The sequence below is a fragment of the Lethenteron reissneri genome, chromosome 67 (genome assembly GCF_015708825.2).
Source record: "Lethenteron reissneri isolate LAM-NWPU_2019-01 chromosome 67, ASM1570882v1, whole genome shotgun sequence".
Lineage (NCBI taxonomy): Eukaryota > Metazoa > Chordata > Hyperoartia > Petromyzontiformes > Petromyzontidae > Lethenteron > Lethenteron reissneri.
The window spans coordinates 4,546,984-4,570,585 of NC_083845.1; the positions used below are offsets into that span (position 1 = coordinate 4,546,984).

Genomic DNA, 23,602 nt, shown 5'->3' on the forward strand with positions numbered 1-23,602 from the left:
GTGGAGGGGAGTAGAGTGAGATGAGAGGGGAGAGGCAGGGAGGTGCGTGGAGGGGGGAGAGGTGAGATGAGAGGGGAGAGGTAGGAGAGTGCGTGGAGGGGAGTAGAGTGAGATGAGAGGGAGAGGTAGGAGAGTGCGTGGAGGGGAGTAGAGTGAGATGAGGGGGAGATAGGAGAGTGCGTGGAGGGAGGGAGTGAGTGAGATGAGGGGGAGAGAGGAGAGCGTGGAGGGGAGTGGAGTGAGATGAGAGGGGAGAGGTAGGAGAGTGCGTGGAGGGGAGTAGAGTGAGATGAGAGGGGAGAGGCAGGAGAGTGCGTGGAGGGGAGTAGAGTGAGATGAGAGGGGAGAGGTAGGAGAGTGCGTGGAGGGAGTAGAGTGAGATGAGAGGGGAGAGGTAGGAGAGTGCGTGGAGGGCGTGGAGTGAGATGAGAGGGGAGAGGTAGGAGAGTGCGTGGAGGGGAGTGGAGTGAGATGAGAGGGAGAGGCAGGAGAGTGCGTGGAGGGGAGGAGTGAGATGAGAGGGAGAGGTAGGAGAGTGCGTGGAGGGGAGTAGAGTGAGATGAGAGGGAGAGGCAGGAGAGTGCGTGGAGGGGAGTAGAGTGAGATGAGAGGGGAGAGGTAGGAGCGTGGAGGGAGTAGAGTGAGATGAGAGAGAGGGAGAGGTAGGAGAGTGCGTGGAGGGGAGTAGAGTGAGATGAGAGGGGGGTAGGAGAGTGCGTGGAGGGGAGTGGAGTGAGATGAGAGGGGAGAGCAGGAGAGTGCGTGGAGGGGAGGAGTGAGATGAGAGGGGAGAGGTAGGAGAGTGTGGGGGGAGTAGAGTGAGATGAGAGGGAGAGGTAGGAGAGTGCGTGGATGGGAGTAGAGTGAGATGAGGGGAGAGGTAGGAGAGTGCGTGGAGGGGGGTAGAGTGAGATGAGACGTGAGAGGTAGGAGAGTGCGTGGAGGGGGGTAGAGTGAGATGAGAGGGGAGAGGTAGGAGAGTGCGTGGAGGGGAGTGGAGTGAGATGAGAGGGAGAGGAGGAGAGCGTGGAGGGGAGTGGAGTGAGATGAGAGGGGAGAGGCAGGAGAGTGCGTGGAGGGAGGGGAGTGAGATGAGAGGGAGAGGCAGGAGAGTGCGTGGAGGGGAGTAGAGTGAGATGAGAGGGGAGAGGTAGGAGGTGCGTGGAGGGGAGGGGAGTGAGATGAGAGGTAGGAGAGTGCGTGGAGGGGAGAGTAGAGTGAGATGAGAGGGGAGAGGTAGGAGAGTGCGTGGAGGGGAGTGAGTGAGTGAGAGGGAGAGGCAGGAGAGTGCGTGGAGGGGAATAGAGTGAGATGAGAGGGGGGGAGGGGTAGGAAAGTGCGTGGAGGGGAGTAGAGTGAGATGAGAGGGAGAGGCAGGAGAGTGCGTGGAGGGGAGTGGAGTGAGATGAGAGGGAGAGGTAGGAGAGTGCGTGGAGGGGAGTGGAGTGAGATGAGAGGGGAGAGGCAGGAGAGTGCGTGGAGGGGAGTAGAGTGAGATGAGAGGGAGAGGCAGGAGAGTGCGTGGAGGGGAGTAGAGTGAGATGAGAGGGGAGAGGCAGGAGAGTGTGGAGGGGAGTAGAGTGAGATGAGAGGGAGAGGAGGAGAGTGCGTGGAGGGGAGTAGAGTGAGTGAGAGAGGGGAGAGGTAGGAGAGTGCGTGGAGGGGAGTGGAGTGAGATGAGAGGGGAGAGGCAGGAGAGTGCGTGGAGGGGAGTAGAGTGAGATGAGAGGGGAGAGGTAGGAGAGTGCGTGGAGGGGAGTAGAGTGAGATGAGAGGGAGAGGCAGGAGAGTGCGTGGAGGGGAGTAGAGTGAGATGAGAGGGGAGAGGCAGGAGAGTGCGTGGAGGGGAGTAGAGTGAGATGAGAGGGGAGAGGTAGGAGAGTGCGTGGAGGGGAGTGGAGTGAGATGAGAGGGGAGAGGTAGGAGAGTGCGTGGAGGGGAGTGGAGTGAGATGAGAGGGGAGAGACAGGAGAGTGCGTGGAGGGGAGTAGAGTGGGGTGAGAGGGGAGAGGTAGGAGAGTGCGTGGAGGGGAGTAGAGTGAGGGGAGAGGCAGGCAGGGGTGAACGATGTAGGCCAAGCTGCGTGCGATCTGAGATCAGATGGAGCCAGCGGAGGGATCGGGGCAGCGTGGGTCCGGTTCGCAGGTGTCGGTGACATTTTCATCTTGGAGTTTGGAGATGAGGGACGTTGGGAGGCCATGTCACCCGTTGATCCGCGTCTCTGTCGTGTCTTCCAGCGGAGGCCATGGCAGACGTTTTGGACCGAAGCCGCCCGGCTTCGGTGAGTGGGACGACCCGCACTGAAACGCACCAAACTAAACCAAACCATTTTTTTTTCTACCAGGTAAGTGCCTCACTGAGCTGGCAAGCAATAAGAACGGCCCAAGAAAGCGGCTTATCACGTGGACATTTATAGCAGCAGCCATACAATCTGAACGCTCGTTGGTTCTAAATGTGTGGGGGACAAAAACCAGAGGGCCCGGGGGGAAAATCCGCGCGACCGCGGGGAGAGAGACACCGCAAACGCCAAATATACAGCAGCAGGTGTCAGGGTCGGGATCGAACCCACGACCTCCTGCACACCACGCGAGGTAGTTAACATCTCCTAGCCACCGTGATGATGATGAGAGAGACACGCAAACTCCAAATATACAGCAGCAGGCGTCAGGGTCGGGATCGAACCCACGACCTCCTGCACACCAGGCGAGGTAGTTAACATCTCTTAGCCACCGTGTCGCCCCTTGCACTGTTCCTCCTGATTCTCACCAATCCGCAATAATTCTCACCAATCGTCACCTAACCGCACCGGCCCTCGCTAGTCCTCACCGATCCTCACCAATCCTCACCAATCCTCACCAATCCTCACCCGATACTCGCCAATCCTCACCGATTTTCAGCGATTCGCACTCGTTCTCAATGAAGTCGAACACAACTAAGGCCATGTCAATGGTGGGTGGGTGTTGGTGGGTGTCTGGTGGGGGTTGGTGGGTGGCTGGTGGGTGTCTGTATGGTGACGCTGCTACGTCGGTGCTGCAGCTGCGGCAGGTGGAGAACCGCGTGGCAGCGCTCGGCACGAGCTCGGCCATCATGAGCCCCGTGGCCCGGCGCAAGGGGTCACTGCTCGTCACGTCCACCTCCCGCAAGACGGCGCGGCGCGGTGAGCTCCACCATCGCCACCACCAGCTCCTGCAGCATCACTACCAGCACCACCACCAGCACCACCAGCACTACTACCAGCACCACCACTACCAGCACCACCACTACCACCACCACCAGCACCACCACTACCACCACTACCAGCACCACCACCGCTACTACCAGCACCACTACCACCACCACTACCACCACCACTACTACCAGCACCACCAATACTACCACCATCACCAGCACCACCACGACTAGCACCACCACCACCACTACCAGCACCACCACCACCACTACCAGCACCACCACCACCACTACCAGCACCACCACCACCACTACCAGCACCACCACCACTGCCACCAGCACCACCACCACCACCACTACCAGCACCACCACCACCACTATCAGCAGCACCACCACCAGCACCACCAGCACCACCAGCACCACCACCACCACTACTACCAGCACCACCACCACCACTACCAGCACCACCACCACCACCAGCAGCACCACCACCAGCACCACCACCACTACCAGCACCACCACCACCACTATCAGCACCACCAGCACCAGCACCACTACCAGCACCACCACCACTATCAGCACCACCACCAGCACCACCAGCACCACCACCACCACTACTACCAGCACCACCACCACCACTACTACCAGCACCACCACCAGCACTACCAGCACCAACAGCACCACGACTACCATCACCACTACTACCAGCACCATCACCAGCACCACCACCACCACTACCACCACTACTACCAGCACTACCACCACTACCAGCACCACTACCACCACCACCACTACCAACACCACCACCATCACCACCAACCGCCGTTGTTACCACACAGAGCGCCGTGACGGTGTGAGGCCGGCGGCTGCGGTGAAGGTGCGGGGGCCGCGTGGACCTCTCCGTGAGAACGTGGGGGGCGCCACCCCCAACGCGGCGCGGCTCATGGAGCAACCGTCACCCGCAAGGTAAGTGGCAGCGGGCAGTGTGACGCTCTCCCTCCACTCTCGCTCTCTCTCTCTGTGTGTGACGCTCTCCCCTCTCTCTCTCTCTGTGTGACGCTCTCCCCCCTCTCTCTCTCTGTGTGTGTGACGCTCTCCCCCCTCTTTCTCTCTCAGCGCTGGACGTGGCTCTTCCTCCTCCGTGCCGCCCCCCTCTGCCGGAGTCGCCCCTCCCCCCGCTCCACCTCCTGCTCCACCTCCTGCTCCACCTGCTCCACCTGCTCCACCGGGTGATGACGAGGAGGTGGACGTGTTGGCGGCGCCACGGTGGAGCCCGCCGCACCGCGCCCGCCCGGGATCCGCGTTCGCCGGCAGCGGCAACGCCGACTCCCAGCGGCCGCGGGGAGCACTCTCCCTCACCGGTGAGTCTGGTGAGCGAGTCCCGGTGAGTCCCGGTGAGTCCCGGTGAGTTCCGGTGAGTCTAGTGAGCGAGTCCCGGTGAGTCTGGTGAGTCCGGCTTGGTTACGTCTACTGTGAGGCACGGGGCAGTGCCAGATTCACCGACTCAAATTGATTCCCATGCTCACGCACTCACACGCACTCACTCATTCATACTCACTCACTCACACTCACTCATACTCATTCACTCACACTCACTCACTCACTCACACTCACTCACTTACTCGCACGCACGCACTCACTCACACTCACTCACACTCACTCACTTATACTCACTCACACACACGCACTCACTCGCACTCACTCGCACTCACTCGCACGCACTCGCACTCACTCGCACGCACTCGCACGCACTCACTCACTCAGACTTGCACTCACTCATACTGGCTCACTCACTCATACTTACTCACACTCACTCATTCTCACTCACACTCACTCATACTCGCTCACTCACTCACACTCACTCATTCTCACTCACACTCACTCACTCACACTCACTCATTATTACTCACACTCACTCGTACTCACTCACTCACTCATACTCGCTCACTCACTCATACTCGCTCACTCACTCATACTCACTCACTCATACTGGCTCACTCACTCATTCTCACTCACACTCACTCATACTCGCTCACTCACTCATTCTCACTCACACTCACTCATACTCGCTCACTCACTCATACTCACTCACTCACACTCACTCATTCTCACTCACACTCACTCATGCTCGCTCACTAACTCATGCTCACATTCACACTCACTCATACTCGCTCACTCATATTCACACTCACTCATACTCGCTCACTCACTCATACTTACTCACACTCACTCATACTCGCTCACTCACTCATACTCATACTCACTCACTCACACTCACTCACTCACATTCACACTCACTCACTCATACTCACTCACTCATACTCACTCACACTCATACTCACTCACACTCACTCATTCTCACACTCACTCATACTCACTCACACTCAATCATACTCGCTCACTAACTCACACTCACTCATACTCACTCACACTCACTCATACTCGCTCACTAACTCATGCTCACATTCACACTCACTCATACTCGCTCACTAACTCACACTCACTCATACTCACTCACACTCACTCATGCTCGCTCACACTCACTCATACTCACTCACACTCACTCATACTCACTCACACTCACTCACACTCACTCATGCTCGCTCACTAACTCATGCTCACACTCACACTCACTCATACTCACTCACACTCACTCACACTCACTCATGCTCGCTCACTAACTCATGCTCACACTCACACTCACTCATACTCACTCACACTCAGTCACACTCACTCATACTCGCTCACTAACTCATGCTCACATTCACACTCACTCATACTCGCTCACTAACTCACACTCACTCATACTCACTCACACTCACTCATGCTCGCTCACACTCACTCATACTCACTCACACTCACTCATACTCACTCACACTCACTCACACTCACTCATGCTCGCTCACTAACTCATGCTCACACTCACACTCACTCATACTCACTCACACTCACTCACACTCACTCATGCTCGCTCACTAACTCATGCTCACACTCACACTCACTCATACTCACTCACACTCACTCACACTCACTCATACTCGCTCACTAACTCACACTCACTCATACTCACTCACACTCACTCATGCTCGCTCACACTCACTCATACTCACTCACACTCACTCATACTCGCTCACTAACTCACACTCACTCATACTCACTCACACTCACTCATGCTCGCTCACACTCACTCATACTCACACTCACTCATACTCACTCACACTCACTCACACTCACTCATGCTCGCTCACTAACTCATGCTCACACTCACACTCACTCATACTCACTCACACTCACTCACACTCACTCATGCTCGCTCACTAACTCATGCTCACATTCACACTCACTCACACTCACTCATTCTCACACTCACTCATACTCACTCACACTCAATCATACTCGCTCACTAACTCACACTCACTCATACTCACTCACACTCACTCATACTCGCTCACTCACTCACACTCACTCATACTCACTCACACTCACTCATGCTCGCTCACTAACTCATGCTCACATTCACACTCACTCATACTCGCTCACACTCACTCACACTCACTCATACTCGCTCACTCACTCACACTCACTCATACTCACTCACTCACACTCACTCACACTCACTCACACTCACTCACACTCACTCATTCTCACTCACACTCACTCATACTCACTCACTCACACTCACTCATTCTCACTCACACTCACTCATACTCGCTCACTCACTCACACTCACTCATTCTCACTCACTCATACTCGCTCACTCACTCACACTCACTCACTCACACTCACTCATTCTCACTCACTCATACTCACTCACTCACTCACACTCACTCACTCACACTCACTCACTCACACTCACTCACACTCACTCACTCACTCACTCTCACTCACTCACACTCACTCACTCACACTCACTCATTATTACTCAAACTCACTCGTACTCGCTCACTCACTCATACTCGCTCACTCACTCATACTCGCTCACTCACTCATACTCACTCACACTCACTCATACTCGCTCACTCACTCACACTCACACATTCTCACTCACACTCACTCATACTCACTCACACTCACTCACACTCACTCATACTCGCTCACTCACTCACACTCACTCATACTCACTCACTCACACTCACTCATACTCACTCACACTCACTCACACTCACTCACACTCACTCATTCTCACTCACACTCACTCACACTCACTCATACTCACTCACTCACACTCACTCACACTCACTCACACTCACTCATTCTCACTCACACTCACTCATACTCACTCACTCACACTCACTCATTCTCACTCACACTCACTCATACTCGCTCACTCACTCACACTCACTCATTCTCACTCACTCATACTCGCTCACTCACTCACACTCACTCATTCTCACTCTTCCCTTCCGATATCAGGGAGCCACTGGGAGCTGTGCACTTTTAAATCATCATCATCGTCTCATTTCTTTAGAACTTATTTTTGTGTTTTAGTTTGTTATTCTCCCCCCGCACCTCCGATTCGTGCGGTTGGCTACGACATACGGTGGCGTGCAAGAAGTTAAACGCACACACATAGTTCACACACCTATACACAACTATGCACACACCTACACCTGCATACATACAAAGACAAAGCTCTCCCGCGTAGCCTTAAAATACGAATGCACGTACAAACACACACGCACTGCGGCCGTCTGGAACACTCTTCCCTTCCGATATCAGGAAGCCATTGGAGCTACGCAATTTTAAATCATCATCGTCTAGATCGAACATTCATTTCCTTAGAACTGCTTTGAGTGTTTAGTTTGTTGTCCTTCCCCCGAAACCTCCGATTGGCGCGTTTAGCTATGTACGGCGGTGCGAAATAAGTTCAACTAACATACGGTACTGCCGTACGTGCGTGCACGCAAGCGAGCGAGGTCACAGCCGGTGTGTCGCGCGTGTTCCCACAGGCCCCGTCGCCCCTACCCCCGACGTGGAGGGGATCGGGGGGGAGGCGTGGGGGGCGAGGGAGGAGGAGTGGGGGGCGAGGGAGGAGGAGTGGGGGGTCCGTGGAGCTCTGTCCGTAGACCCCGGGCGGCTCTTCCACTCCGCGCCGCTGCAAAGGATTGTGGGAGGCTGGGACAGGGCGGCTGTGTCTTCCACGGCGTTTGAGGCGGCCCCTGACCCCGGCCTCTCCCTGTCGACTATAGAGAGCCAAGGTTCGCATACATCGTCGTCACCATCACCACCACCAACATCATCGCAATCACCATCATCATCGTCAACATCACCACCATCGTCACCATCACCACCACCTCCATCGCCGTTAACATCACCACCACCACCACCACCACCGTCATCACCACCACCACCAACATCATCGCAATCACCATCCACCACCATCACCACCACCACCATCATCGTCACCATCACCACCATCATCACCACCGCCATCATCGTCACCATCACCACCATCGTCACTATCACCACCGTCATCACCACCACCGTCATCACCACCATCGCAATCACCATCACCACCACTACCACCGTCATCACTGCCAGCCCCATCATAATCATTGCCGTCGCCACCACCATCATCACCACCATTATCATCGCTGCCATTACCATCATCACCACCATCATCATCACCACCACTATCATTTTCATCTTCAGCCGAGGAGTAAATAGACAAGTAGCAATGCTTACAGCAATGTCTGTGATGACATCTGTGATGGCGATGATGTCTGTGATGATGGTGATGATGATTTCTGGGATAATGATGATGATTACTGTAATGACGATGAGGACGAAGATGATGACGATGATGGTGACGTCTGTGATGGCGATGATGTCTGTGATGGCGATAATGACGATAAGGAGGACGACGATGATGGTGATGTCTGTGATGGTGGCGATGATGATGATGATGTCTGTGATGGCGATGATGATTATGTTCGTGATGATGATGATGATTGTAATGACTATAAGGACGATGATGATGACGACGATGGTGACATCTGTGATGGTGACATCTGTGACGGCGGTGACCACGATAACGACGATGACGACGATGATAACGATAACGACGATGACAACCGTCGCGATGACGACGCCGATGCCATCGTTGACGGTGCCGCCGACAGGCACCAGCGAGGCGTCTCTGCGCGCGCCGGCGGCGGCCCCGTCCCGGCGTCCCCGTGTCCCCCGCGACGACGAGAAGCTGCGGCGCCTGCGGGAGGTCGTCAGCCGGCAGCGCGCCGAGCGGGGCGGCACCGGCACCGGCGAGCCCGGCCACGGCGAGGAGCGAGCCGCCCTCCCCGTCTTCTCTGAACCCCCCCGGCTCCTCGCCGCCAAAGTTCGCAAAGTGGCCAGCGCTCCGCCGGCGCCCGTCTACCGAGGCGAGTGGCGGTGTGTTCACGTGTCGGAGCCGCACCGAGCGTGGCACCGGCGCCGGCGTGGCTCTTTAGTGGTGAACGGCAGAGGTCGCAACCGGGTACCCGATACCCGTACCCTACCCGATGCCCGGCTACCCGTACCCGGCCGGGTACGGGTACCTGTTTGCGACCCTGGAGCAGCCGGGTACGGGTAGGCCGTGAGTCACTGGTGAGTAGCCGTTTGTCACTCATTTCCCAACGTCTTGTCTCTTCTCACAATTCAAGTTCCTAGAATCAACCCACCCGCGCCTGCAGCATGGCTTCATCCCAGAGGTCGTAATCGGGTACCCGTACCCGTACCCTACCCGATACCCGGCCGGGTACGGGTAGCCGGGTATCGGGTAGGGTACGGGTACCCGATTGCGACCCTGGTGCGGCCGGCTACAGGTACAGGTAAGGAATCAAAACCCGTTTGCGACCTCTGGTGAACGGCGGTTGTTGTTGTTGTTCGTGTGTCTTTGTCCCTGCGGGGAGCGGTGGTGCAGCGGTGAGCGTGCCGCGCTACAATTCCCGCTCACGGCCAAACCCAGGTGAGGATTATCTGAACTTGTTCTGGGCCTCCCCTAGGTCGACTCGGCCTCAAATTAATACCTGGCGCGGAGTGTTAACATCGCCACCGGGGAGACAAAGGCGGCCGGGCGTGGTGCTGGCCACCCACCCCCTCGTGTGGACGTGCCGGCCTTCATAGGCGTTGCTCGCTAACAGCACTTGCCCCAACAGTCTGTTAACGCTGTTGCCTCTGTGCGGTGTGTGGCAGGGTTTAGCCAGGCGGAGTGCAGTGTGCGTGCGCCGGACGGGAGCGTCTACCGGGAGCACGAGTTCCGGGCGCTGGCGCGGGATCCCGCACAGCGGCACCGCTTCTCGCTGCTACTCCCCTCCGGTGAGGCCCCCCGCTTTCCACCGCGCCGGCAGTAGTCGCGTGATCCCGATCGGAGACATTTACGGCGGCGCTTTCTAAGCTTGGCGCAATGTTTTTTGAAGTCGTGACGGAGGTACGTGTTTTGATCACGGCTAACGCGCACGCCGCCGCAGCAGCAGCATTGGTAGGTACGTAAGGACAACTCGGTTTCGTGCGGTGCCGTTCACAACAACGAGGCATCGCGGCGTTAAACTTAGGAGGGATACGCGAGAGAAAATGTACACCTTATCAGACGAGCCCTAAAAACCTTGGCTGACGGACCCGGGGCGAGGCCTTCCACAGGCGAGGCGGCCGACCACTGGACGCTCTCTTGCCCATCGGTACACTCGAGGCGCCCCGATTTGGTGGATCGAAGTTGCCGGAGAGAGGCACGCGCTCTCGGCAGATCGGCGAGATAGGACGGAGCGTTAACCCCCCTTCGGGGGCCTTGTGAGTCTCATACAGGAACTTGCAAATTCGATCGCGTATTTTAGCGGAAGCCAACGCGGGCAACGAAGAGTCGGCGGTGACGTGCTCACATTTCCTCGCTCCGCACAAAACCCGTTGACCAGGGCGGTGCGGCCGGCCTGTCACTACTCTCGAACCGGGTGGAACGCGCCGTGCTATCGTGCGCTGTCGCTGCGCTGGTTCGCAGGGAGCGAGGGGAAGGCGCCGGCGAGGAGCCCGGAGCGTGCCGTGGTGGCGGCCCCCCCCGCACGGTGGAAGCCGGTGAGGAAGGTGCAGGCGGCACGGGGAGGATTCGGCGCTGGCGCGTCCGGCGACGCTCCTCCGCCCGCGGCTCCCGGTAAAGGTGAGGCCCCGTGGGAGGCGTGGGGGGGGACCGCTCGCGTTTTGGCTCAAGGGCTCGTTGTTGCGTGGTTTTGTTTTTGATTGTGCGGAGATAAATTCTCAACCATTTTTGTTTGACCCCAGGTAAGGCTCCGCTGAGCTGCTACGTAGCTCTTTTTCAGAAGCGACTTGGCTATCACAAATGATAGCCGCTCAACGAAGTGGCTGACCACCATCATCATCACCACCACGTGGACATTTATAGCAGCAGCCAAATTCTCTAGACGCGTGACGTTGATTCTAAATGTGGAGGGAAAAACCGGAAGGTCCGGAGAAACATCCACGCGACCACGGGGAGAGAGACACGCAAACTTCAAATATACAGCAGCAGGCGTCACGGTCGGGATCGAACCCACGACCTCCTGTAGACCAGGCGAGGTAGTTAACATCTACTAGCCACCGTGATGATGAGAGAGAGAGACACGCAAACTTCAAATACACAGCAGCAGGCGTCACGGTCGGGATCGAACCCACGACCTCCTGTAGACCAGGCGAGGTAGTTAACATCTACTAGCCACTGTGATGATGATGAGAGAGAGAGACACGCAAACTCAAAATATACAGCAGCAAGCGTCAGGGCCAGGATCGAACCCACGACCTCCTGCACACCAGGCGAGGTAGTCAACATCTCACATGGAGCGTCTAGTGGCGGAGACGGAATCCCAAACGCACGCAATGTACACGTGTACACACAGAGCAGTCCTCGCACACGTGCTTCTGTTAGCTCACTGGGAGCGATGGATCGCGAGTGATGGATCGATAGATCGCGCGATTGAGAAGCGATCGTGTTTGCGAGCGAGCGATTGGGGAGCGATTAATCGAGCGGTCGTGTTTGCGAGCGGTCGTGTTTGCGAGCGAGCGATTAATCGAGCGGTCGTGTTTGCGAGCGACTGTGTTTGCGAGCGATCGTGTTTGCGAGCGACTGTGCGAGTGAGCGATCGTGCGAGTGAGCAAGCCGAGCGTGGCTCCGCGATGGTGATGGATGAGTGGGGGCGTGGTGTGGTGACCTCTATGGGATTAGTGGCACCTCCTGCCCTCCACACGCTCCATCGATTGCCACCCCGAGTTTTAATTTCACTAAAACATGCACGCGCGTGTGTGCATGCGCGTCTGTGTGTGTGTGTGTGGTTAGCGCACCGCGCTATGAACCAGGCGACCCGTGATAATCTGAACCGGTCCTGGGCCCGCCCTAGGTTGACTCGGCCTCAAATGAGTACCTGGTGCGGTGTGGAGTAAACATCGCCACTGGGGAGACAAAGGCGGCCGGGCGTGGTGCTGGCCACCCACCCCTCGTGTGCTGCGCCGGCCTTCATAGGTGCTCGCCAACAGCACTTCAATTCCCGCTCACGGCCAACATCCGTGACGATTATATGAACTGGTTCCGGGCCTCCTCTAGGTCGACTCGGCCTCAAATGACTACCTGGTGCATTGTGCGTGCCTTTATAGGTGCTCACTAATAGTACTTGCCCCAGCAGTTTGTTCCAGGCTATATGGGGGATCTTTGTCTTCATGTGTATCATTCTTATTCTGTAAACCACTTGCTGTGCTGCCACCATCTGGCTACGCTGGAGCCGAGCTGCTATGGGAGTATCACAATCTCTGCGTGATCCACCAACACTGACCTCCACAAAGCATCTGCCACATTCCAAGCAGATTAGAGCCTGGATCACACCTGCGTGGGTCACCAGCAGTGCTTGTATACATGAGTGGGTGAGTTGAGTGAGAGGGTAGGTGGGTGAGTGGACGGTGGGTGGGTGAGGGAGTGGGTGGGTGAGGGAGTGGGTGAGTGAGTGGGTGGGTTGGTGAGTGAGCGGGGTGAGTGGGATGGGTGAGTGGGTGGGTGGGTTGGTGGGTGAGCGGGGTGGGTGAGTGGGTAGGTGAGTGAGCAGGCGAGTGGGTGGTGGGTGCGTGGGTTGGTGGGTGAGCGGGTAGGTGGGGGGGGACAGGGTTTCCACTTCTCTACAAGTTTCAACATTCCACACTCTCCCCCCGCTCTCCCCTCGCTCTCCCCTCGCTCTCCCCTCGCTCTCCCCTCGCTCTCCCCTCGCTCTCCCCTCGCTCTCCCCTCGCTCTCCCCCCGCTCTCCCCTCGCTCTCCCCCTCGCTCGCCCCTCGCTCTCCCCTCGCTCTCCCCCCGCTCTCCCCTCGCTCTCCCCTCGCTCTCCCCTCGCTCTCCCCTCGCTCTCCCCTCGCTCTCCCCTCGCTCTCCCTCGCTCTCCCCTCGCTCTCCCCCTCGCTCTCCCCCTCGCTCTCCCCCGCTCTCCCCCCGCTCTCCCCTCGCTCTCCCCTCGCTCTCCCCTCGCTCTCCCCTCGCTCTCCCCCGCCTCTCCCCTCGCTCTCCCCTCGCTCTCCCCTCGCTCTCCCCCTCGCTCTCCCACTCGCTCTCCCACTCGCTCTCCCCTCGCTCTCACCCGCGCTCTCCCCCGCTCTCCCATCGACTCTCCCCTCGCTCTCCCCTCGCTCTCCCCCTTCGCTCTCCCCTCGCTCTCCCCTCGCTCTCCCCTCGCTCTCCCCTCGCTCTCCCCCGCTCCTCCCCTCGCTCTCCATCCACCCTCGCTCTCCCCCCGCTCTCCCCTCGCTCTTTCCCCTCGCTCTCCCCCCGCTCTCCCCTCGCTCTCCCCCCGCTCTCCCCCTCGCTCTCCCCCTCGCTCCATCCCCTCGCTCTCCCCTCGCTCTCCCCTCGCTCTCCCCCTCGCTCTCCCCTCGCTCTCCCCCTCGCTCTCCCCCTCGCTCTCCCCTCGCTCTCCCCCCGCTCTCCCCCTCGCTCTCCCCCTCGCTCCCCCCGCTCCCTCGCTCCCCTCGCTCTCCCCTCGCTCTCCCCCGCTCTCCCCTCGCTTCCACTCGCTCTCCCCCGCTCTCCCCCCGCTCTCCCTCGCTCTCCCTCGCTCGCCCTCGCTCTCCCCTCGCTCGCCCCTCGCTCTCCCCCGCTCTCCCCTCGCTCTCCCCTCGCTCTCCCTCGTTCTCCCCTCGCTCTCCCCGCTCTCCCTCGCTCTCCCCTCGCTCTCCCTCGCTCGCCCTCGCTCTCCCCCCGCTCTCCCTCGCTCTCCCTCGCTCTCCCTCGCTCTCCCTCGCTCTCCCTCGCTCTCCCCTCGCTCTCCCCCCGCTCTCCCTCGCTCTCCCTCGCCTACCCCCCTCTCCCCCCGCTCTCCCCTCGCTCTCCCTCGCTCGCCCTCGCTCTCCCCCGCTCGCCCCTCGCTCCCCCGCTCTCCCCTCGCTCTCCCCGCTCTCCCCTCGCTCTCCCCTCGCTCTCCCCTCGTTCCCCCGCTCTCCCTCGCTCTCCCTCCCTCTGCTCTCCCCTCGCTCTCCCCCCGCTCTCCCCTCGCTCTCCCCCCCGCTCTCCCCCGCTCTCCCCTCGCTCTCCCCTCGCTCCCCCCCGCTCTCCCCCCGCTCTCCCCTCGCTCTCCCCTCGCTCTCCCCCCGCTCTCCCCCCGCTCTCCCCTCGCTCTCCCCCCGCTCTCCCCTCGCTCTCCCCCGCTCTCCCCTCGCTCTCCCCTCGCTCTCCCCTCGCTCTCCCCCCGCTCTCCCCTCGCTCTCCCCCGCTCTCCCCCGCTCTCCCCTCGCTCTCCCCTCGCTCTCCCCCCGCTCTCCCCCCGCTCTCCCCTCGCTCTCCCCTCGCTCTCCCCCCGCTCTCCCCCCCGCTCTCCCCCTCGCTCTCCCCTCGCTCTCCCCCCGCTCTCCCCTCGCTCTCCCCCCGCTCTCCCCTCGCTCTCCCTCGCTCTCCCCTCGCTCTTCCCCCGCTCTCCCCCCGCTCCTCCCCCCGCTCTCCCCTCGCTCTCCCCCCGCTCTCCCCTCGCTCTCCCCCCGCTCTCCCCCCGCTCTCCCCCCGCTCTCCCCTCGCTCTCCCCCCGCTCTCCCCCCGCTCTCCCCCCGCTCTCCCCTCGTTCTCCCCTCGCTCTCCCCTCGCTCTCCCCTCTGCCCTCTCTCTCCGCGTCCCGACAGGAATCCAATTCATCGCTCCGTGTCTGATGGATGGAGCGGCCCAGTGATGGGCGTGCCCCACGTCCCCCACCACCCTCCCCCCAACTCACCTGCCCCCCCCCCTCCTCCTTCGTGCGTATAGCGAGGTTTGGCGCTCCGCGTGACGGACGAGCGGCGCGACCGCACGCGACGCCCCGCGATTAACTCGCCCGCCAACGCCGGGCCCGAGTCGCCCCCGCCCCGGGGGTCGGCGTCGTGGGGGGCTGTGGGTGGCGCGTGGGGGGGGGGGCATCGCTTGCGGCGAGTTTCGTCGGGATCGAACCCGCGAGCCCGCGACCTCCTGCGCGCCGGGCGAGGCCGTTAGCGTCTCGGCACCGCCGCGCGACGCTGGCGCCGGATCTCGGTGAATATGTCGGCGTCGCCCGACCGCCCCGCGTCGAGCCAACTGGCCCGGCTGCCCCGGGTTGCGGCCTGGGTGGCAGCGCCGCGTAACGGTGCCGCCGTGAAGAGTTCACAATGCCCAGTCGCCCAGTGAGCGATGCCGTGGGGCGTCTCCGTGGAATGAGCATCCCGCCAGCATATTGGGAGTTACATCAGATGCACAGATTGCAGGTAGAAGTTCCTCCTCCTTCCAAGTTGAGGACTTGGTTGATACCAGACTGTTTCGTCGAAACCACCACCACACTGCAGGTCACAACAACTCGTTGACTCGCACACACGCTCGCACACTCGCTCGCTCACTCGCACACTCGCTCACACACTCGCTCGCTCACTCACTCGCACACTCGCTCACTTGCTCACTCACACACTCGCTCGCACACTCGCTCACTCACTCGCACACTCGCTCGCACACTCGCACACTCGCTCGCACATTCACTCGCACACTCACTCACACACGCACACATTCAGTCACGCTATCACTCACACACCCAACCACTTACACACTCACCCAAATATCCACCGACTCACCACACTGCAGGCCACCTCACTCCTCTCTCTGATTCTTCCCATCACCATCACCACCACCATCATCGCCTTTCCCCCAACTCTGTTGACCATAACCTCGCTCAATTCAAGACGCCCGTTGCACTCTTACCTGTCACAACTTCGACACTGGTGCCGTTCGTCGCAGGCCGCTTGGCGTTTGTGTCTTTGGGCCCCACGCCCCTCCCCCTCGGCGGCCGTGTTCACAACAGCGAAGAGTCGTGAGCGTCTCCCCCCCCACCACTGCGTCGCACGCAGCACGCCGCTCCGTTTTCTCCTCCGAAGTTTCCGCCGGGTTCTTTCACCTACGATCGCGAACGGGGATCCTGTCCAGGCGCCCCGGTCGAGCAGCTGCCTCGACCCCGGGTGGTTGGGGGGGGGGGGGGAGGGTGGACAGGGGCGGCCGGAGCATCGTCGACGATGACGCTGCGACGGTGGGCGGCGTCGCGAGCGGCGAGGACGAGGAGGTGACGACGACGTTGCTTGTTGTGCGCCTGCCAGGGTCGCGCATCATCACCACGTCGTCGTGGCGCGACGGAGCGAGGCTGGTGCGGGCCCTGCTGGGACCCGCGACCCACGACCCCAGCCGCGCGGAGAAGGAGCCCCCCACGGACGGTACGTACGTGTGTGTGTGTGTGTGTACGTGTGTGTGTGTGTACGTGTGTGTGTGTGTAGCGGTAGTGTAGCAGTTAGCGCGCTGCGCTATGAACCCGGCAACCCGGGTTCGATTTCTGCTCACGGCCAACACCAGTGACGATTATCTGAACCGGTCCCGGGCCTCCCCTAGGTCGACTCAGCCTCAAATGAGTACCTGGTGCGGTGTGTAAACATCACCACTTGGGAGACAAAGGCGATCGGGCGTGGTGCTGGCCACCCACCCCCTCGTGTACCGTTCTGGCCTTCATAGGTGCTCGCTAACAGCACTTGCCCCTACAGTCTGTTAAGGCTATACGGGGGATCTTTGGTGTGTGTATAGAGCAGAGACAAAGATCCCCCATATAGCCTTCAACAGATTGTTGGGGCAAATGCTGTTAGCGAGCAGCACCTATGAAGGCCGGCACGGCAAACGCGCACACATTCACAAACGCGGTGAGGGACGCACGCCAAAGGCCCGTCCCAGAGAAGCCCTCTCTAGGCCCAGTCGTCCCAGAAAGTCTCGGCCTTCGCCTGCTCCTTCTCGTTACCGCAGGGCGTCCCGGCCGGACGTCCCAGCTACACGGGGGACGGCCCTCGCCGCTGCGGGGAGCCGGAGGGGCCCGGAGATCGGCCAGTCGCGACGGGGAGCGGGAACGTGGCGACGCGGGGGAGGGAGACGTCGCAGAGGAGCCGCTCACAGTCAGCGACCTGCGAGTCGACGAGGGTGAGCCTGAACTACACCGCTTACCTGCTCGCTCGCTCGCTCAAGCACACGCTCGCTCGCTCGCCCACTCACTCCGTCGCACGCTCGCTCGCTCAAGCACCCGCTCGCTCAATCGCCCACTCACTCCGTCGCACGCTCGCTCGCTCAAGCACACGCTCGCTCGATCGCCCACTCTCTCCGTCGCACGCTGGCTCACCCGCGTCCACCGCTCTCTCTCGCCCTCTCTCTCTCGCTTCTCCCGACGGCGCGTAGAAGCCAGCGTGCCCCCGTCCTCGCGCCCGGCGCCCCCTCGATCGGTGCCCGAGGTCAGGGGTCGGGCGCGGGCCGACGACGGAGAGGAGGAGGCCGCAGTGCAGCACGGGACCTCCCCGAAGAGGAAGGCCGAGGGAGGCGAGGGCCACGGGGAAGGGGGCAGCGGCGAGCGTCGTCCGCCCGGCAAGAGGGGCCGTCCCGGCGTCTCGGCGTCATCGGTACCGATCCCCCCATCCCCGTCCCCCCCGATGAGATTCTAACGAGCTGGTGCTTGCTGCCGTGGCAGCGCAGGCGGCGCGGACAGGAACCGCCTTCGTGACGGGGAACCGCTCGAGCGTAGCCGGAGGAACGTTCTCTCCTCTCCCGTCGGCGTGGTCACCAGACCTGCGCGGCCGACATTCGTAAACCGGGCCTTTGCAAACGACTCAGAATCAAAGCGACGACAGCAATCGCCGTCGCGGTGTTTGCTTCGAGGTCAAAAACGTCAAGAGTCGGGGTTCGAAGCCACGATCTCTTGCGTGCCGGGCGAGGTGGTTGACATCTCGCAACCGCGGCGAGATCGTTCTCGGCCACGGCTCTGTTGCGACTGCGCAACGCCGAGCACGCAGATTGTCATTGGCAGCTCGCACGGTTGGCTACGTACGGCGCGAAAGAAGTTCAACACGCACACACGCACGCGCGCGTACTCTACATTAATCGCACGTTTATCGCGCAGCGCTCTAGGAGCAGAGACGCCCACGTACCGGGACCTTGGGGTTTGGCGCCGCCGGCATCGGCGGCACCGGCGGCACCGGCGCCCGCAGCGACGCGGACGTCGCTGCGGCCGACGTCACGGCAGCAGCAGCAACAGCGCCAGCAGCAGCAGCAGCAGAGCGCGGCGCCGGCGCAGCGGGAGAAGCGGCGTCACTATGACGCGGAGGAGGTGCGGTGCTACATGGCGCGGCGCGGCGCCGAGCAGCGGCGGGCGGCGGCGCGCGACCGAGCCGCCCGCCGCGCCGCCTCTGAGCTGAGGAGCCGGCGCCTGCGGGAGCTCTACGTGGCCCAGCGCCAGGCGGCGGTCGCCAGCACCACCGCCACCACCACCGCCGCCGCCACCACCACCGCCGCCAGTAGCGGTGGTGGTGGTGGCGGCAACAAGAAGAGCGACGGCAATGGCGGTCGGAGGGCACCTGGTGGCAAGGTGAGGTGCACGGGCGAGAGGGAGGTTTACTGTGTGTGTGCTGTGTGTACGCTGTGTTTAGTGTGTACGCTGTGTTTAGTGTGTGTGTGCTGTGTGTACGCTGTGTGTGTACGCTGTGTGTGTACACCGTGTGTGCTGTGTGTACACTGTGTGTGTACAGTGTGTGTGTACACTGTGTGTGTACTGTGCGTGTGTACACTGTGTATATACTGTGCGTGTGTACACTGTGTGTACACTGTGTGTGTGTGTACACTGTGTGTGTGTACATTGTGTGTGTGTACACTGTGTGTGTGTGCTGTGTGTACACTGTGTGTGTGTGCTGTGTGTACGCTGTGTGTGTGTGTACACTGTGTGTGTGTACACTGTGTGTAAACTGTGTGTGTGTACACTGTGTACACTGTGTGTGTGTGTACACTGTGTGTAAACTGTATGTGTGTACGCTGTGTGTGTGTGTGTACGCTGTGTGTGTGTGTACACTGTGTGTGTGTGTACACTGTGTGTGTGTGTACACTGTGTGTACGCTGTGTGTGTGTGTACACTGTGTGTAAACTGTGTGTGTGTACGCTGTGTGTGTGTGTGTACGCTGTGTGTGTGTGTACACTGTGTGTGTACATACTGTGTGTGTGTGTACACTGTGTGTGTGTACGCCGTGTGTGTGTGTACACTGTGTGTACACTGTGTGTGTGTGTACACTGTGTGTGTGTGTACGCTGTGTGTGTGTGTACACTGTGTGTACGCTGTGTGTGTGTGTACACTGTGTGTACACTGTGTGTGTGTGTACGCTGTGTGTGTGTGTACACTATGTGTGTACACTGTGTGTGTACACTGTGTGTGTGTGTACACTGTGTGTACACTGTGTGTGTGTACGCTGTGTGTACACTGTGTGTGTGTACGCTGTGTGTACACTGTGTGTAAACTGTGTGTGTGTGTGTACGCTGTGTGTGTGTACGCTGTGTGTGTGTGTACACTGTGTGTGTACATACTGTGTGTACACTGTGTGTGTACATACTGTGTGTACACTGTGTGTGTGTGTACACTGTGTGTACACTGTGTGTGTGTACACTGTGTGTGTGCGCTGTGTGTGTGTGTGTACTGTGTGTGTGTACGCTGTGTGTGTGTATACTGTGTGTGTGTACGCTGTGTGTGTGTACACTGTGTGTGTGTACATACTGTGTGTGTGTACACTGTGTGTGTACATACTGTGTGTGTGTGTACACTGTGTGTGTACACTGTGTATACACTGTGTGTGTACGCCGTGTGTGAGCAGGACAAAGTGGACCTGGCGAGCACCTTCACGGCGGCGCCCCTCGACCACGCGGCACGCGACGACTTCCTGGTGACGGCACTTCCTGTTTCCCTGTCCAGAAATTCCCATCACAGAGCTCCGTCACAGAGCTTCGTGACGACGCTCCATCACAGCGCTCCGTCACAGAGCTCCGTCACAGCGCTCCGTCACGGCGCTCCGTCACGACGCTCCGTCACAGAGCTCCGTCACAGGGCTCCGTCACGACGCTCCATCACAGCGCTCCGTCACAGAGCTCCGTCACAGCGCTCCGTGACGGCGCTCCGTGACGGCGCTCCGTCACGGCGCTCCGTCACGACGCTCCGTCACAGAGCTCCGTCACAGGGCTCCGTCACGACGCTCCATCACAGCGCTCCGTCACAGAGCTCCGTCACAGCGCTCCGTCACGGCGCTCCGTGACGGCGCTCCGTGACGGCGCTCCATCACAGCGCTCCGTCACAGAGCTCCGTCACAGCGCTCCGTGACGGCGCTCCATCACAGCGCTCCGTCACAGAGCTCCGTCACAGGGCTCCGTCACGGCGCTCCGTCACGACGCTCCGTCACAGAGCTCCGTCACAGGGCTCCGTCACGACGCTCCATCACAGCGCTCCGTCACAGAGCTCCGTCACAGCGCTCCGTCACGGCGCTCCGTGACGGCGCTCCGTGACGGCGCTCCATCACAGCGCTCCGTCACAGAGCTCCGTCACAGGGCTCCGTCACGGTGCTCCGTCACGACGCTCCGTCACAGAGCTCCGTCACAGGGCTCCGTCACGACGCTCCATCACAGCGCTCCGTCACAGAGCTCCGTCACAGCGCTCCGTCACGGCGCTCCGTGACGGCGCTCCGTGACGGCGCTCCATCACAGAGCTCCGTCACAGGGCTCCGTCACGGCGCTCCGTCACGACGCTCCGTCACGGAGCTCCGTCACAGGGCTCCGTCACGACGCTCCATCACGGCGCTCCGTCACGGCGCTCCGTCACGGCGCTCCGTCACGGTGCTCCATCACGGCGCTCCGTCACAGAGCTCCGTCACGGAGCTCCGTCACGGCGCTCCGTCACGACGCTCCGCCACAGAGCTCCGTCACAGGGCTCCGTCACGGCGCTCCGTCACAGCGCACCGAGGTAGTTAGCGTCTCGTCACCGAGATGTTAACTACCTCGCCTGGTATACAGGAGGTCGTGGGTTCGACCCCGACGATGCCTGTATATTTGGAGTTTCCGTGTTCTCTCTCCCTATGGTCGCGTGGATTCTTTTTTTACTCTGGATCCTCCGGTTTTTCCCTCCATTTTAGAATCGACGCGCGTCCACCGAGTATTTTTCTGCCGCTGCGAAATTGCCCGCGACGACGAGAAGCCGCCACCCTTCGTCGAGCTGTCATGTGCGATGGGCAGGTGGTCGCGTCTGAAAAATAGCTACACAGCTAAGCGGGGTGGGGGGGGGGGGGGGGGGACCCATACCTGGCAAAATAACAATGGTATAAAAAGAATTGTTGAATTTCGATTTAAAGCTTTCGTGACTGCAGGGATTCATCTTCTTGGTTCTTTCGGTAAAGTCACGTAGAAGGGAAAATAATAAAATAATAAAAATTAAACATCATAAAATTTAAATTCTCACGACGTTTCGGCCACAACGCAAGTAGCAGTCCTCAGGTGAAGAACAGAGCTGTCAGAAAGACAGCGTCCCATGAACACCGCCAAGCTTGGCAGCGTATGTTTCAGCTGGGTCGAGGGGAGGAAAGCGCCTTGACAAAGAAGTTTACATATCAACACCGGAATTAAGCATATTGATGGAAAATGCAGATATGGGATTAGTCACTCCTTGTGGAATGTGTAGGTGGTGGTGGTGGGGGGGGTCTCAAATTCATATTATTCTCGTGTATTACGTAGGATTAGTGGTGATTAAGGCGAGGAAGTAGGATTAGCAGTAATAAAGGGAGGGAAATTTTTATCGTAAGGAGCTGCATCAGCCAAACCAGCCCGTATCCAAGCTCGTGCATTGTGTGGGCAACAAGAATAGTTCTCGTATCTCCCGGAGCGGCAGTTTGAAACGATGGGGAAAGGACTCGATTGGTCGTGCGATGAAAACGAACTTGCGAGCGAATCGCCGATCGCGCAGATATCGGTCGATCAAAAACAGCGGGCACGACTGCCGCACCCAACCAATGGGATTGGTCGATCCACGGATCGCTTGCCAACGTATCGACGCGGCGGCAATCGACCCCCGCCGATGAATCGATGCTCTCGGCGTGGCTGTCGGATCGACTGTGGGCAGAATCGACGCAAACGACACCTCGATTCTGGTTCCACAAGGCCGTATGATGGACAGACACAAGCCACCACGGACAATGACCACGCACACTTTATTCCATCTCTGGGCTGGTGGCTGATGGGTAATTTTGTCGGGTGTCCGACTGTGTTGCGTTGCAGCGCCGTGGTGAGAACCACTGAGATGTTAACTCTGCCCTTTGACTACCAGACCGGCGCAGCCACTGCTGCTGCCACAGCCAATGCTGCTGCCACAGCTGCTGCTGGTGCCGCCACTGCCGCTACCGCTGCTGATGCTGTCACTGCTGCTGTTGTTACTGCTGCCGCTGCTTTCGTTGCTACTTCCACTGCTGTTGCTGCCGCTGCTGCTGTTGCTGCCGCTACAGCTGCTGATGCTGTCACTGCTGCTGTTGTTACTGCTGCCGCTGTTGTCGTTGCTACTTCCACCGCTGTTGCTGCCGCTGCTGCTGTTGCTGCCACTACAGCTGCTGCTGCTCCTGCCCGTGCTCTGTGCTTCAGTGTCTTGCCGCGTTGCTGTTCGCAGAGGCGGCTGCTGCCCGAGATCTCGGAGGAGAGGCCGAGAAGGAAGCAGCAGGAAGGGGATTCGCGTCCTCCCGTGACCTCCAGCAGCCCGGAGGACGACGATGAGGAGGATGATGAGGAGGATGATGAGGAGGATGATGAGGAGGATGATGAGGAGGAGGATGAGGAACAGGGGGAGGGAGACTCTGCTGGCGACGCCACGAGCCCGCTGGCCGGGTGAGTGCTCAAGAGCTCGGCACACGGCCGCCACTCAACCACGCACGCGGCGACAAACGGCCGCCGTTCGCCGATTGTGCCAGGCTAGGTGCACCTCGAGGCCGTGTGAAGGGTCAAAGGATTACGGCTGGCAAGTGGGTCATGGGACAGACCCAGGTGCCATGGGTTGGCTGACCAGGTGGTGCAGATGCACCGCTGGTGGTTCCCACTATGCCAACTCGCCGTGTTTTATCCGCCCCGGCGCTCCGCTCGTTGTTGTGAGCGTCGCTCCTCCGCC

General features: G+C 59.8%; 1 protein-coding gene across 1 annotated transcript in view; it reads left to right on the forward strand.

Moving 5' to 3' along the window:
• The first annotated feature begins 2,240 nt into the window (after positions 1-2,240).
• Positions 2,241-23,602, forward strand: part of LOC133360145 (centrosome-associated protein 350-like) — a 34,070-nt gene continuing 12,708 nt past the window's right edge. Inside the window, 14 exon segments of the mRNA XM_061578732.1 lie at positions 2,241-2,281; positions 3,037-3,157; positions 4,008-4,134; positions 4,285-4,529; positions 8,118-8,366; positions 9,291-9,545; positions 10,339-10,461; positions 11,135-11,290; positions 16,731-16,844; positions 17,419-17,589; positions 17,842-18,059; positions 18,557-19,021; positions 20,289-20,357; positions 23,111-23,325. Of these exon segments, the coding sequence (XP_061434716.1) occupies positions 2,246-2,281; positions 3,037-3,157; positions 4,008-4,134; positions 4,285-4,529; positions 8,118-8,366; positions 9,291-9,545; positions 10,339-10,461; positions 11,135-11,290; positions 16,731-16,844; positions 17,419-17,589; positions 17,842-18,059; positions 18,557-19,021; positions 20,289-20,357; positions 23,111-23,325 (2,564 nt within the window). The 5' untranslated portion in view covers positions 2,241-2,245.